General features: G+C 48.1%; 1 protein-coding gene across 1 annotated transcript in view; it reads right to left on the bottom strand.

Moving 5' to 3' along the window:
- The window catches only part of rnf175 (ring finger protein 175), a 69,458-nt gene extending 54,824 nt beyond the window's left edge, over positions 1-14,634 (bottom strand). The window contains exon 1 of the mRNA XM_070871419.1: positions 14,566-14,634. Coding sequence (XP_070727520.1) covers positions 14,566-14,616 — 51 coding nt within the window. The 5' untranslated portion in view covers positions 14,617-14,634. The remainder of the gene's footprint in view (positions 1-14,565) is intronic.
- Positions 14,635-14,908: the final 274 nt, after the last annotated feature.

The following is a 14,908-nucleotide window of genomic DNA, read 5'->3' as shown; positions in this document are numbered from 1 at the left end:
GAGGGCGAGGCGGGAAGGAGGGCGAGGCGGGAAGGAGGGCGAGGCGGGAAGGAGGGCGAGGCGGGAAGGAGGGCGAGGCGGGAAGGAGGGCGAGGCGGGAAGGAGGGCGAGGCGGGAAGGAGGGCGAGGCGGGAAGGAGGGCGAGGCGGGAAGGAGGGCGAGGCGGGAAGGAGGGCGAGGCGGGAAGGAGGGCGAGGCGGGAAGGAGGGCGAGGCGGGAAGGAGGGCGAGGCGGGAAGGAGGGCGAGGCGGGAAGGAGGGCGAGGCGGGAAGGAGGGCGAGGCGGGAAGGAGGGCGAGGCGGGAAGGAGGGCGAGGCGGGAAGGAGGGCGAGGCGGGAAGGAGGGCGAGGCGGGAAGGAGGGCGAGGCGGGAAGGAGGGCGAGGCGGGAAGGAGGGCGAGGCGGGAAGGAGGGCGAGGCGGGAAGGAGGGCGAGGCGGGAAGGAGGGCGAGGCGGGAAGGAGGGCGAGGCGGGAAGGAGGGCGAGGCGGGAAGGAGGGCGAGGCGGGAAGGAGGGCGAGGCGGGAAGGAGGGCGAGGCGGGAAGGAGGGCGAGGCGGGAAGGACGGCTAGAAGGGGGCCAATCCGCTCAAGTGGCTGAATTGGTGGCTCTCACTGAGGCTCTGAGGCTGGCTAAGGGAAAAAGAGTAAACATCTAAAGTGTCAAAGTGTAATAAAAAGGCAAGCCTGAAATCTCGGTGCCTCAATGCGAGGAGTATTCGGAACCCAGGAGAGGGCTCTGAGCTAGTTAGAGTGGGTGAGAGCTCAGATGAACAGGACCCCAAGAAAGAATGCAAAAGGCAGGAGGCAACAGAGCAGAGTAGTACTGGGGTAAGTGTAAACCACAAGCTGATAGGAAGTGATAATATGAATAGTAAGAGGCTGCAGGAGGGGTCAAAACTAAAAATTATGGTTTAAAAACTAGTATTAAAACACACTACCTAAACGCACGCAGCATTCGAAATAAAGTAAATGAGTTGACGGCACAAATCATTACAAATGGGTATGATTTGGTGGCCATTACTGAAACATAGTTGTAGGGTGGCCAAGACTGGGAATTAAACATACAGGGGTATCTGACGATTCGGAAAAATAGACAAGAAGGGAAAGGAGGTGGGGTAGCTCTGTAAATAAAGGATGATATCAGGGTAGTTGTGAGAGATGATATTGGCTCCAATGAACAAAATGTTGAATCATTGTGGGTGGAGATTAGAGATAGTAAGGGGAAAAAGTCACTGGTGGGCGTAGTTTATATGCCCCCAAATAATAACTTCATGGTGGGGCGGGCAATTATCAAGGGAATAATGGAGGCATGTGAAAAAGGAACGGCAGTAATCATGGGGGAATTTAACCTACATATCGTTTGGTCAAATCAAATTGCACGGTGTAGCCTTGAGGAGGAATTCATAGAATGCATACGGGATTGTTTCTTAGAACAGTATGTTACAGAACCTACAAGGGAGCAAGCTATCTTAGATCTGGTCCTGTGTAATGAGACAGGAATAATAAACGATCTCCCAGTAAAAGATCCTCTCGGAATGAGTGATCACAGTATGGTTGAATTTGTAATACAGATTGAGGGTGAGGAAGTAGTGTCTCAAAGAGCATACTATGCTTAAACAAAGGGGACTACAATGGGATGAAGGCAGAGTTGGCTAAAGTAGACTGGAAACACAGACTAAACGGTGGCACAATTGAGGAACAGTGGAGGACTTTTAAGGAGCTCTTTCATAGTGCTCAACAAAAATATATTCCAGTGAAAAAGAAGGGCGGTAAGAGAAGGGATAACCAGCCGTGGATAACCAAGGAAATAAAGGAAAGTATCAAATTAAAAACCAATGCGTATAAGGTGGCCAAGGTTAGTGGGAAACTAGAAGATTGGGAAAGTTTTAAACGACAGCAAAGAATGACTAAGAAAGCAATAAAGAAAGGAAAGATAGATTACGAAAGTAAACTTACGCAAAACATAAAAACAGATAGTAAAAGCTTTTGCCGATATATAAAATGGAAAAGTGTGACTAAAGTAAATGTTGATCCATTAGAAGATGAGAAGGGGGATTTAATAATGGGAAATGTGGAAATGGCCGAGACCTTAAACAATTATTTTGTTTCGGTCTTCACAGTGGAAGACACAAAAACCCAAAACCATGCCAAAAATTGCTGGTCATGGGAATGTGGGAAGGGAGGACCTTGAGATAATCACTATCACTAGGGGGGTAGTGCTGAACAGGCTAATGGGACTCAAGGTAGATAAGTCCCCTGGTCCTGATGAAATGCATCCCAGGGTATTAAAAGAGATGGCGGAAGTTATAGCAGATGCATTCGTTATAATCTACCAAAATTCTCTGGACTCTGGGGAGGTATCAGTGGATTGGAAAGCAGCTAATGTAACGCCTCTGTTTAAAAAAAGGGGGCAGACAAAAGGCAGGTAACTGTAGGCCGGTTAGTTTAACATCTGTAGTGGGGAAAATGCTTGAAGCTATCATTAAGGAAGAAATAGCAGGACATCTAGATAGGAATAGTGCAATCAAGCAGACGCAACATGGATTCATGAAGGGGAAATCATGTTTAACTAATTTACTGGAATTCTTTGAGGATATAACGAGCATGGTGGATAGAGGTGTACCGATGGATGTGGTGTATTTAGATTTCCAAAAGGCATTCGATAAGGTGCCACACAAAAGGTTACTGCAGAAGATAAAGGCACACGGAGTCGGAGGAATTGTATTAGCATGGATCGAGAATTGGCTGGCTAACAGAAAGCAGAGAGTCGGGATAAATGGGTCCTTTTCGGGTTGGAAATCGGTGGTTAGTGGTGTGCCACAGGGATCTGTGCTGGGAGCACAACTGTTTACAATATACATAGGTGACCTGGAAGAGGGGACAGAATTTGCAGATGACACAAAGATTAGTGGGAAAGCGGGTTGTGTAGAGGACACAGAGTGGCTGCAAAGAGATTTAGATAGGTTAAGCGAATGGGCTAAGATTTGGCAGATGGAATACAATGTCGGAAAATGTGAGGTCATCCACCTTGGAAAAAAAAACAGTAAAAGGGAAAATTATTTGAATGGGGAGAAATTACAACATGCTGCGGTGCAAAGGGACCTGGGGGTCCTTGTGCATGAATCCCAAAAAGTTAGTTTGCAGGTGCAGCAGGTAATCAGGAAGGCGAATGGAATGTTGGCCTTCATTGCGAGAGGGATGGAGTACAAAAGCAGGGAGGTCCTGCTGCAACTGTACAGGGTATTGGTGAGGCCACACCTGGAGTACTGCGTGCAGTTTTGGGCACCTTACTTAAGGAAGGATATACTAGCTTTGGAGGGGGTACAGAGACGATTCACTAGGCTGATTCCGGAGATGAGGGGGTTACCTTATGATGATAGATTGAGTAGACTGGGTCTTTACTCGATGGAGTTCAGAAGGATGAGGGGTGATCTTATTGAAACATTTAAAATAATGAAAGGGATAGACTAGATAGAGGCAGAGAGGTTGTTTCCACTGGTCGGGGAGACTAGAACTAGGGGGCACAGCCTCAAAATACGGAGGAGCCAATTTAAAACCGAGTTGAAAAGGAATTTCTTCTCCCAGAGGGTTGTGAATCTGTGGACTTCCAAGGATGTAGTTGAAGCTAGCGCATTGAATGTATTCAAATCACAGATAGATAGATTTTTAACCAATAAGGGAATTAAGGGTTATGGGGAGCGGGCGGGTAAGTGGAGCTGAGTCCATAGCCAGATCAGCCATGATCTTGTTGAATTGCAGAGCAAGCTCGAGGGGCTAGATGGCCTACTCCTGTTCCTAATTCTTATGTTCTTATGTTATGTTCTTATCTATACAGACAGTCGGTATGCTTTTGGAATAGTGCATGATTATATGATAGCCTGGAGTAGTCAGGGATACATGACTTCAGGAAGAGGGACAATAAAACACGAGGCTTGTTTAGAAATAAGTGGAAACCTCCCAAGAGTGTGCGATGGGCAGACGAGGCAGCCAAGGGGGTGGTGGAGACAGGTATACTGGCCGGGGAAGCCCAGGTTGGAGTATGTACGTCGGGCCTGAGGAAGGAAACATGCTTCAGGTACAGGGAGAAGCCACTCCACAGGAAAAGGAGGGGTGGAAGCAGAGAGCAGCCCAACATGGGACTGACGGGGTACGGAGGAAAGATGGGAATTTATACCACAGGTATGTCCATGCAGGTAGAACCAACATGATAAGCTCAATGTCCAGATGCTGGAAGGGACTGGGTAGAGATATAGAGAACCACTGTAGAAGGTGCCCGACATGTGCAAAATACAACCCAGGGGGGAAAGTAAAGGTCAGAATGGGACATAAGCTCCAGCAGGAAGGACCCTCGGAAAACTTAGATAGATTTTACTGGACCATTACCCAGCAACAAGGGGAAGACATACTGCCTAGTTATAATACCCCAATGGGGAATGCCACTGCAGCTGGACTCAGATCAAGGTACACACTTCACAGGGAAGGTGATAAAATAGGCCTGCACTTTACTAGGGATCAGGCAAAAATATTCCATATCATCTGGAATCTTCCAGATTGGTGGAACGAATGAATAGGACCTTAAAAGCAGCCCTAGTCAAGGCAATCAAAGAGACTGGAAAGGGATGGGTAGACAGGTTACCCCGAGTACTGATGAAGCTCAGGGCAACCCCTAGTCGGACAACTTGACTGACACCCTTTGAACTAATGGGACTGCCAGAAGTCTTGGTTACAGGAAGCGAGGACGCAAGACCTTATAAAGACAGGATACGGAGGTTTGTGATGGAACTCTGTAAGCAGTTACATGATTTAAAGGCACAAGCTAGAGACCAGCAAGTATTCAAGCACTTAGAAAACGACACTAAAGAACAGAAGGTTCAAATACCCCAAAGAGACCAGTCAGGTAATGGTGAGGATTAACCCAGAGAAGTCTGGGCTCACACCAAAATGGACCGGACCCTATCAGGTAATAATGGTAAGTGACATGTGCGCATGCATAGTTATAAGGGGTATCGGCATTAACCGGTGACAACCAAGAAATTGTCTTTTTGCAGGATTTTGGTGTTCGTGGGAACCACGTGGGGTAACGCAGCCTCATATCAAGGACAATAGGCTGAGGGACAGCAAGGCCTGTATTACAGGGACTCGGGCGACATTAGTTGTGATAAAAAAATCAAAAACGCTGACGGTGACAGACGGAGCAATAGGGGACTTAAATTGTAGCATCGGAATAACGGGCATAAAACGTAGCAAGAAACAAAACAACATTGGAGATGGGCCAGTAATATGGGACCAATAATTAGTGGGAATAAGACCGCGGTGTGTTATATAACCAGGAGGGGGGGACAAAGATACTGCACCCGGAGGAAGGGGGTGCAGATTTCACTCAACATCTATGAATGGTGGTGGAGGGTTATCTCCCGAGATAGACCCACCAACACGGTCCCACCTACTACTTTAGCAACAGCGAGCACTACCAGGGTCCCGAACACCACACCCCCCCAGCGCCACCAACGTGTCTAACTATAAACACTGGGGCAAAAGGGTTGGATTGGTAATAAGGCAGACCAAGGATAAGATACACTTCGGAGTACGTCAACGAATAATTACTGGATTCCTAAATTTAACAGACCTAACCATCACCAGCTTCTGCAGTCAAACACCATAAGCCTGTAGAGAAACCTGACCCTGCGAGCACTTGAAGGTCCTGAATCAAAACCATGGTTTAATGTGGAAAGAGGGTCAGGTAAAAAGCGGGATCGGGGAAAAAGCGGGATACTGGAAATGGTAGGCGCGGGATACGTGGCGGGAGTTGTGACGGTAAACACTATAGACCTGCACACAATAGATGATCGAGTCGACGCCCTAACACGAACCTTACAGGGATTGTTGGAAAGCGATGAGGATAATGAAAAGTACAGGCACAACTGGGATATGGCGCGGAAAGAGAATTATTACAAGTGGCCCACACATTGCAAGACCACGCCAGAACTATAAATTCGATAAATAGAGCGGAAAGAAACTTGAGTAGAATCATAGACAGATATAGTATGCGCAGGATACAGAGCATGGTTACTCAATGGTATACAACATAACCTAGAGCAACTTCAAAATGAAAAGATGCCGGATTGGATAACACTTAATGTATTTACTAACTGGACCTTGGACAAAAACATGACTCATGCCTGTGAGGTGCAGAGAAACAGTCATGCTTGGGTCCCAAAGGTCAGATGTGTAACCGGACATTTAAATATAATAGGTTTTGTACTATCTATACCACAGTATGATGTGACAAAGGGAGATCCCCTATATCAAACAAATAATAGAGGATATAAAAAATCAAACTCGCATGCAGTACCATGACAATCCAGAAATGTAACTGAAGAGGATCAATAGTACTAAGAGTCTCAGCATAGATGATTGTTATAAAAATAACCAAGTTGTTTTATGTTGAGATCAACTATGATCAAATTTGACTGTGGAGATGACCAAGTAGAAGGGTGCACCTTGAGTATCACCCCTTAGTGCGGGACTACAAAACTACCGCTGCTCCACAAGGAAATGGGGAATGGTGTGTGAGCACCACAGCGACTGAGATGATGGTCATAAATACCTCATGCGCCATCATGAATACTGACTTCTGCTTTACCCCGCTTGATGAGACACACATAAATGGATACGTTATAAACTCTGAACTGAAAGAAGAAACCATCAATGGGATAATGACAGACACTATCTGAGAAGGGTATGTGAAGGCCATCGGGCCGCAAGGAAAACCGATACTCGAATTGAATGAGGAACAAATTCAACTGAATTGGACACAATGAAAGAGAATATTCGAAGCAACATAGAAAAGACCCCAGGTGGAGGAAAGATAGAAGAAACAGAGGATACCCCAGGCAGGGCAGAATTCAAACACTGAGAAAATGGAATGCTGGACTCAATGTGCAAGTGCATCTGTGGATACGGATTGTCACATGTACTGGTTGTAGTGCAAGGGAACATACTGATCATCTTGGTAGTATTAGCCTGTAAAAAGTGTAACTGACATAAGAGACAGGCAATAGCCCGAAAAATAGTGAAAACATTGAATAAAGGGAATATAGACAGTCCGGCAGAAAGAACTTATCTGGTATAACCTTGAGGGGAAAGCCAACAGGTGGATCCTGCAGTTCGGGAAGTAGAAAGGACAACCCTAGAAGCTCACCCATGAGGAATTAATTGGGAAATGGCCTACCTTGGGCATATAGCCAAGGGCCATTAGGGGGGGGGGGGGATTGTAAGGGGATAAAAAATACACTTGAGTAAGGAGTATAAGTGAATTAGGAGGTTCTGAGGAATTGGGAAGTTCCTGTGTCTTACGGTATGGATTGTAATATTGACCGATTATATAAAACTCGCTTACATTGGGTTAAGAGGGAGGCAGCAATCCCTGATGGTTAATGAACCATCATAAGCAGCCAACACTGCATTGACCCTTAGTACAGAAAATAGATGAAAATATACTGAACTGTACTGAATAACAAGGGCAGTGGAGAATCAACAGCTTGGAAAGATAGCATACCCTGGGAAGCAAGGTCAATCAACACATCATGAGGCAAAGTTGAACACATTCCAGAAGGGTGACACCATGGGAGATGGACAGGTGCGGGAGAACCACTCAGCCAGTCTGAGCAGTAGGCCAATCGGTGGTTTTGTAGGAGGGTCGCACAAATCGAAAAACTGTGCTTGTAGTTTGTACTCTTGTACTTTGAAGTGTTCATCGGAATAAAACCGGTAAACCGAGGTTTCGTCTGCATGATTCTGTGGTCACTATACAATACAGGCAGGTGTTGATTCCTTATATCAGGGAGTCCACCTTGAGGAAGAGAAGTCTTCTTTTTACCCCAACATTTGGATTTAAAGTTTTGGACTGTGTTTGTTTTATTTTATTGAAGTGGTGGCTTTCTGCAATAGATATGAAAAGTTTTTTTCCCCAAGTGTGTAGGGAGTGGTGCTGGACGCTTGCAAGGGCTCGGATGGTAAATGAAGTCCTCTGAGAAGACAGAACCTGCTGTAAATACTCAGCAGGTCACACAACATCCTTGGAGAGGAAAACAGAGTTCACGTCTCAGGTCGCGATGCTGCCTGACCAGCTAAGCATTTCCAGCATTTTATGCTGTAATTTCAAATTTACAGCATCCGCTTGCAGAGGCAAGAGAAAAAAGCCTCAGAGGAATTAGACGGAAGGAAGCATCCATTGTTAAGGAAGTGGTATCAGGGCACTTAGAAAATCATAACATGATTAGACAGCGTCAACATGGTTTTATGAAAGGGAAATCATGTTTGACATATTGATGAGTCTTTTAAGGATGTAACTAGCAGGGTAGTTAAAGGGGAACCAGTAGATATAGTGTATTTGGATTTCCAAAAAGCATTCGATAAGGTGCCACATAAAAGATTATTACACAAGATAAAGGCTCATGGGATTGGAGGTAATGCATCAGCATAGATAGAGGATTGGTGAATGGACAGAAAACAGAAAGGGTCTTTTTCAGGTTGGCAGGCTGTACCTAGTGGGGTGCCGCAAGGATCAGTGCTGGGCCTCAGCTATTTACAATCTATATTAATGACCTAGAAGGGACCGAGTGCAATGCATCCAAGTTTGCTGATGATACAAAGCTAGGTGGGACAGTAAGCTGCAAGGAAAACACAAAGCATCTGCAAAGGGATATAGATAGACTAAATCAGTGGGCAGTAAGGTGGCAGATGGAGTATATAGGGAAATGTGAAGTTATTCACTTTGGTAGGAATAGAAACAGATTTTTTTTTTTTAAATGGTGAGAAACTTTTAATATTGGTGTTCAGAGAGATTTGGGTGTCCTTGTGCAAGAAACACAGAAAGCTAGCATGCAGGTACAGCAAACAATAGGGAAATCAAATGGCATGTTGTCCTTTATCTCAGCCTTGAATATATTCAGAGACTCAGCATCCACAGTCCTCTGGGGCAGAGAATTTCAAAGATTCACAACTCTCGGAGTGAAGAAATTCCTCCTTACCCGTCTTAAATGGCTTACCCCTTATCCCGAGACTGTGCCCCCTAGTTCTAGACACTCCAGCCAGGGGAAACAACCTCAGCATCTACCCTGTCAATCCCTTCAGAATCTTGTACATTTCAATGAGCACCTCACATTCTTCTAAACTCGAGAGTATAGCCTATTCTGCACAATCTCTCATCTTAAGATAGCCTTCTCAACCCTGGAATCAATCTAGTGAACCTTCATTGCACTGCCGCCAAGGCAAGTATATCCTTCCTTAGATAAGACGATCAAAACTGTGCACAGTACTCCAGGTGTGGTCTCACCAAGGCCCCGTACAATTGTAGCAAGACTTCCTTACTCTTATACTCCAACACCCTTGCAATAAAGGACAACATACCATTTGCCTTCCTTATTGCTTGCTGTACCTGCATGCTAGCTCTGTGTTTCTTACACAAGAACACCAATATCTAAAAGTTTCTCACCATTTAAAAAATATTCTGTTTTACAATTTTTCCCACCAAAGTGAATAACCCCACATTCCCCTACATTATACTCCATCTGCCATCTAACTGCCCACTCACTTAATCTAACTATATCCCTTTGCAGTGCTCATCTCTGATTAATCCCCTTGGAGAATAAGCCACACCCTGAAGTTTCTCTGGAATGTGTAGCTGGAACCGCCCAGCCCAAGTTCTCACTGGCTTCGCAAATTCTAACTCTATCTACTTTGACTTCCAGAAGCCAGAGGATAGATCTCCACAGAAGTCACCAAGTGCCAACCAAAATCCCTTACCCCAGCACAAATGCATCCCTACCCCCAGCGCAAATGCATCCCTATCCCCAGCCAAAGTCCCTTGCCCCCAGCGCAAGTTCTGCCTCCCCCAGCTGAAGTCCCGCACCCCAGTACAAGTGCTGCGTCCCCCAGCTGAGGTCCCGTACGCCAGCGCAAGTGCTGCCTCCTGCAGCTGAAGTCCCGTACCCCAGCGCAAGTGCTGCCTCCCCCAGTTGAAGTTCGTTGTCCCCCAGCGCAAATGCTTCCCCAGCCGAACCTCTCCCTCCCTCCCTCCCCCTCCTCCTCCTCCTTAACACAATCACTAAGGAGGTGCTGCTCTGAGATAATGGGACTAAAGGCAGATAAATCTCCTGGACCTGATGGTTTGCATCCTAGGGTCTTGAGTAGTGGTGGCAGGGATTGTGGATGCATTGGTTGTAATTTACCAAAATTCCCTGGATTCTGGGGAGGTCCCAACAGATTGGAAAACTGCAAATGTAATGTCCCTATTTTAAAAAGTAGGCAGACAAAAAGCAGGAAACTATAGACTAGTTAGCCTAACATCTGTAGTTGAGAAAATGTTGGAGTCCATTATTAAAGAAGCAGTAGCAGGATATTTGGAAATGCAAAATTCGGTCAGGCAGAGTTAGCATGAATTTATGAAGGGGAAGTCATGTTTGACAAATTTGCTGGAATTCTTTGAGGATGTAACAAACAGGGTGAATAAGGAGAACCAGTGGATGCGGTGTATTTGGACTTCCAGTAGGGATTTGACAAGGTGCCACATAAAAGGTTACTGCACAAGATAAAAGTTCACAGGATTGTGTGTAATATATTAGCATGGATAGAGAATTGGCTAACTAACAGAGAACAGAGAATTGGGATAAATGGTTCATTCTCTGGTTGGCAACGAGTAACTAGTGGGGTGCCGCAGGGATCAGTGCTGGGACCCCAACTATTTACAATCTAAATTAACGACTTGGAAGAAGGGACTGAGTGTAACGTAGCCAAGTTTGCTGATGATACAAATATGGGAGAAAAAGCAATGTGTGAGGAGGGCACAAAAATTTGCAAAGGGGATGGAGTATAAAAGCAGGGAAGTCTTGCTACAGCTTTATAAGGTATTGGTGAGACCACATGGAATACTGTGCCGTTTTGGTTTCCATATTTACAAAAGGATATACTTGCTTTGGAGGCAGTTCAGAGAAAGTTCACGAGATTGATTCTGGGGATGAGGGGGTTGACTTATGAGGAAAGGTTGAGTAGGTTGGGCCTCTACTCATTAGAATTCAGAAGAATGAGGGGTGATCTTATCGAAGCATATAAGATTATGAAGGGGCTTGACAAGGTGGCTGCAGAGAGGCTGTTTCCACTGATGGGGGAGACTAGAACTAGAATAAGGGGCCGCCCATTTAAAACAGAGATGAGGAGAAAGTTCTTCTCTCAGAGGGTTATAAATCTGTGGAATTCGCTGCCTCAGAGAGCTGTGGATGCTGGGACATTGAATACATTTAAGACAGAACTAGACAGTTTCTTAAACGATAAAGAGATAAGGGATTATGGGGAGCAGACTGGGAAGTGGAGCTGAGTCCACGAACAGATCAGCCATGATCTTATTGAATAGCGGAGCAGGCTCAAGTGGCCATATGGCTTACTCCTGTTCCTATTTCTTATGTTCTTATTATTTTACTACTGCTACACAGCACGTCTTAATAATTGCAATTAACTCAAGTCAATTAAATGTAATGGAATTATTACAGGATGCAACATAAATGTCACACTCAGGACTAAATAAACCCCTTGATCTTCATGTTATTTTAGGACATCAGAACCTGCAATCTTTGTTAAATTTCTACAATATTTTGGGACATCTAAGTGATATCTGAAGAGTCAACACAGTAGAATACTTTTATGTACAGGGAGAAAAAATGTAGGTATTCACCGATAATGAATTACTACCGGGGCAGCAACATTCACAAACACAAGATGAATGGAATGCCCAGTTAATCCATACTAGTGACAAACACATCCGAAGGTGCAGCACTCCCTCTAATGCACTCAAATGTCATACTACTGTACACGTTCCAAGTCCTGGAGTGGAATTGAGAGGCCATCGTGCTACCACCTTACAGAAATTTGCTGCACAGAAGGAGGCCATTTGGCCCATTGTGTCTGTGCCGATCGAAAAAAAGAGCTGTCCAGCCTAATCCCACTTTCCAGGTCTTGTTCCATAGCCTTGCGGGTTACGACACTTCATAAAAACGATGAGCGTTTCTGCCTCTCCATGGCAGTGAGTTCCAGACCTTTACCGTCCTCTGGGTGAAAAAAAGTTCTCAACTGCCCTCTAATCCTTCTATCAATTACTTTAAATCTGTGCCCCCTGTTTTTAAGAACATAACAATATACATAAGAATACCTGAGCCAAGCTGACAAATAAAAGCAACAGAATTTTACTGAACGCACAAAAAATAAAGAAACTTGATAAGCAACGTGTGCCATCATTGTTCCCATTATTAGCCATTTTCAAGTACACTTTACACAAACTAACAAAGTGTTCCAAAGACCGGGAACAGTTACTTTTGTGTTTATTAAAATTGAAATGAAGCAGCAGCACACAGTTAGCACATTCTATAAATCATCAATTTTTTAAATTAATTGATAGGGTTTGAATGTAACTGTTCACAAAAAAGCTGAACATCTGGAGGCTGAGAAATATCCGGCAGCCCGAGAAATATCCGGCAGCCCGACAGTGACATTTCGACGGAGAAGCCACACAGGACTCCATCACCCCCCCGCCAGGCATCTCCATCGCCGCCCCCCCCCCGCCTCTCTTTCCCCACCCCAACTCCACCCCGCCCATGCACCTCCCCCCCCACAACCCACGCGCGCGCATCCAGCTCCTGGCCCAACCCGCGTGCGCAGCACCCCCATCCAACCCGGCGCGCGCATGCACTCCCCCTCCCCCCCCCGTGCGCGCATGCACCTCCCCCCCCCACAACCCGCGTGCGCATGCACTCCCCCCCCCAACCCGTGCGCGCATGCACCTCCCCCCCCACAACCCGCGCGCGCATGCACCTCCCCCCCCACAACCCGCGCGCGCATGCACTCCCCCCCCCCCCCCACAACCCGCGCGCGTGCATCCACCTCCCCAACCCGCGCGCACATGCATAAACCTCTCATCCCCCCAAGCGCACATACATGCACCTCCCACGCGCACATGCATACACACCCCCCCCACGCGCACATGCATACACCTCCCCCCCCACGCGCACATGCATACACCTCCCCCCCCACGCGCATATGCATACACCTCCCCCCACCACGCGCACATGCATACACACCTCCCCCCCCTCCCCATGCGCACATACATACACACACCTCTCTTTCCCCCCCCCCACGCACATACATACACCTCCCACCCACCACGCGCACATATATACACCTTTCCCCTCCCCCCCCGCGCACGCACATGCACCACCACCCCACCCCCCGCGCGCACACGCCCACAGCCCCCCGCGCGCACACATACACCTCCCCCCCAACCCGCGTACATACACCTCCTCGCCCACCCACCCCCACGTACATACACCTCCTCGCCCACCCACCCCCACGTACATACACCTCCTCGCCCACCCACCCCCACGTACATACACCTCCTCGCCCCCCCACCCCCACGTACATACACCTCCTCGCCCCCCCACCCCCACGTACATACACCTCCTCGCCCCCCCACCCCCACGTACATACACCTCCTCGCCCCCCCACCCCCACGTACATACACCTCCTCGCCCCCCCACCCCCACGTACATACACCTCCTCGCCCCCCCACCCCCACGTACATACACCTCCTCGCCCCCCCACCCCCACGTACATACACCTCCTCGCCCCCCCACCACCGTGTACATACACCTCCTCGCCCCCACCACCCACGTGTACATACACCTCCTCGCCCCCACCACCCACGTGTACATACACCTCCTCGCCCCCACCACCCACGTGTACATACACCTCCTCGCCCCCACCACCCACGTGTACATACACCTCCTCGCCCCCACCACCCACGTGTACATACACCTCCTCGCCCCCACCACCCACGTGTACATACACCTCCTCGCCCCCCCCACCACCCACGTGTACATACACCTCCTCGCCCCCCCCCACCACCCACGTGTACATACACCTCCTCGCCCCCCCACCACCCACGTGTACATACACCTCCTCACCCCCACCACCACCCACGTGTACATACACCTCCTCACCCCCCCCACCCACGTATACATACACCTCCTCGCCCCCCCCACCCACGTATACATACACCTCCTCGCCCCCCCCACCACCACCCACGTATACATACACCTCCTCGCCCCCACCACCACCCACGTGTACATACATCTCCTCCACCCACCCACGTGTACCCACCAACAGTGTGTGTGGGGGGGAGGGAGGGGTGAAGATGTGGCGGGGGAGGGGTGTCGTGTGCGCGCGCGCGGGGAAGGAGGGAACAGACGTGTGTGTGTGTGTGTGTGTGGGGTACCCCTCCGCCGCATGCTCGCCGCCAACCTCTTGCCGCCAACTCCCTCCTCCCTCCTCCCTCCTCCCCCCTCTCTTTCTCTCTCTCTCTCTCCTCTCGCGCACACACACACACACCGGGACCCCGGGGACGGGAGCGGAGCTCGGGAGCTCGGGGCCCCGGGGCAGGGATACACTGACCGGTTGGAGACTCACTCGTGACGGAGAGACAAGGAAAGGGAGGCGGTGTGCTCCCCGGCTAACATTTACCTGCTCGTCCTCCATATTCAACTCCAGCACCTGTGCTGCCACGACCGCCATTTCCCGTCCGGGGGCGGGGCGATTGAGTCACTACAATGCGCGGCAGCTAGAGCACTGCGTGCGCGTGACCCGTACCCCTCGTCCACCGTGCGCGTGGACTGGACCACCATATGCCTCTTTGAATCAGCCCTAACATTTTTGTCCATGTTGACCGAGAAAAGTTGCCATTATTATGAATGAGAAACAGCCGCCAAAGCACACACAACCAATAATGAAAGATAGAAAAAATGCACAACATATTTTAATGAATTTAAATTAAAGTTATTTATGTATTTAAAAAAATGTATATTCC

The sequence above is a fragment of the Pristiophorus japonicus genome, chromosome 2 (assembly GCF_044704955.1).
Source record: "Pristiophorus japonicus isolate sPriJap1 chromosome 2, sPriJap1.hap1, whole genome shotgun sequence".
Lineage (NCBI taxonomy): Eukaryota > Metazoa > Chordata > Chondrichthyes > Pristiophoridae > Pristiophorus > Pristiophorus japonicus.
This window is presented reverse-complemented; position numbering and strand designations above follow the sequence as displayed.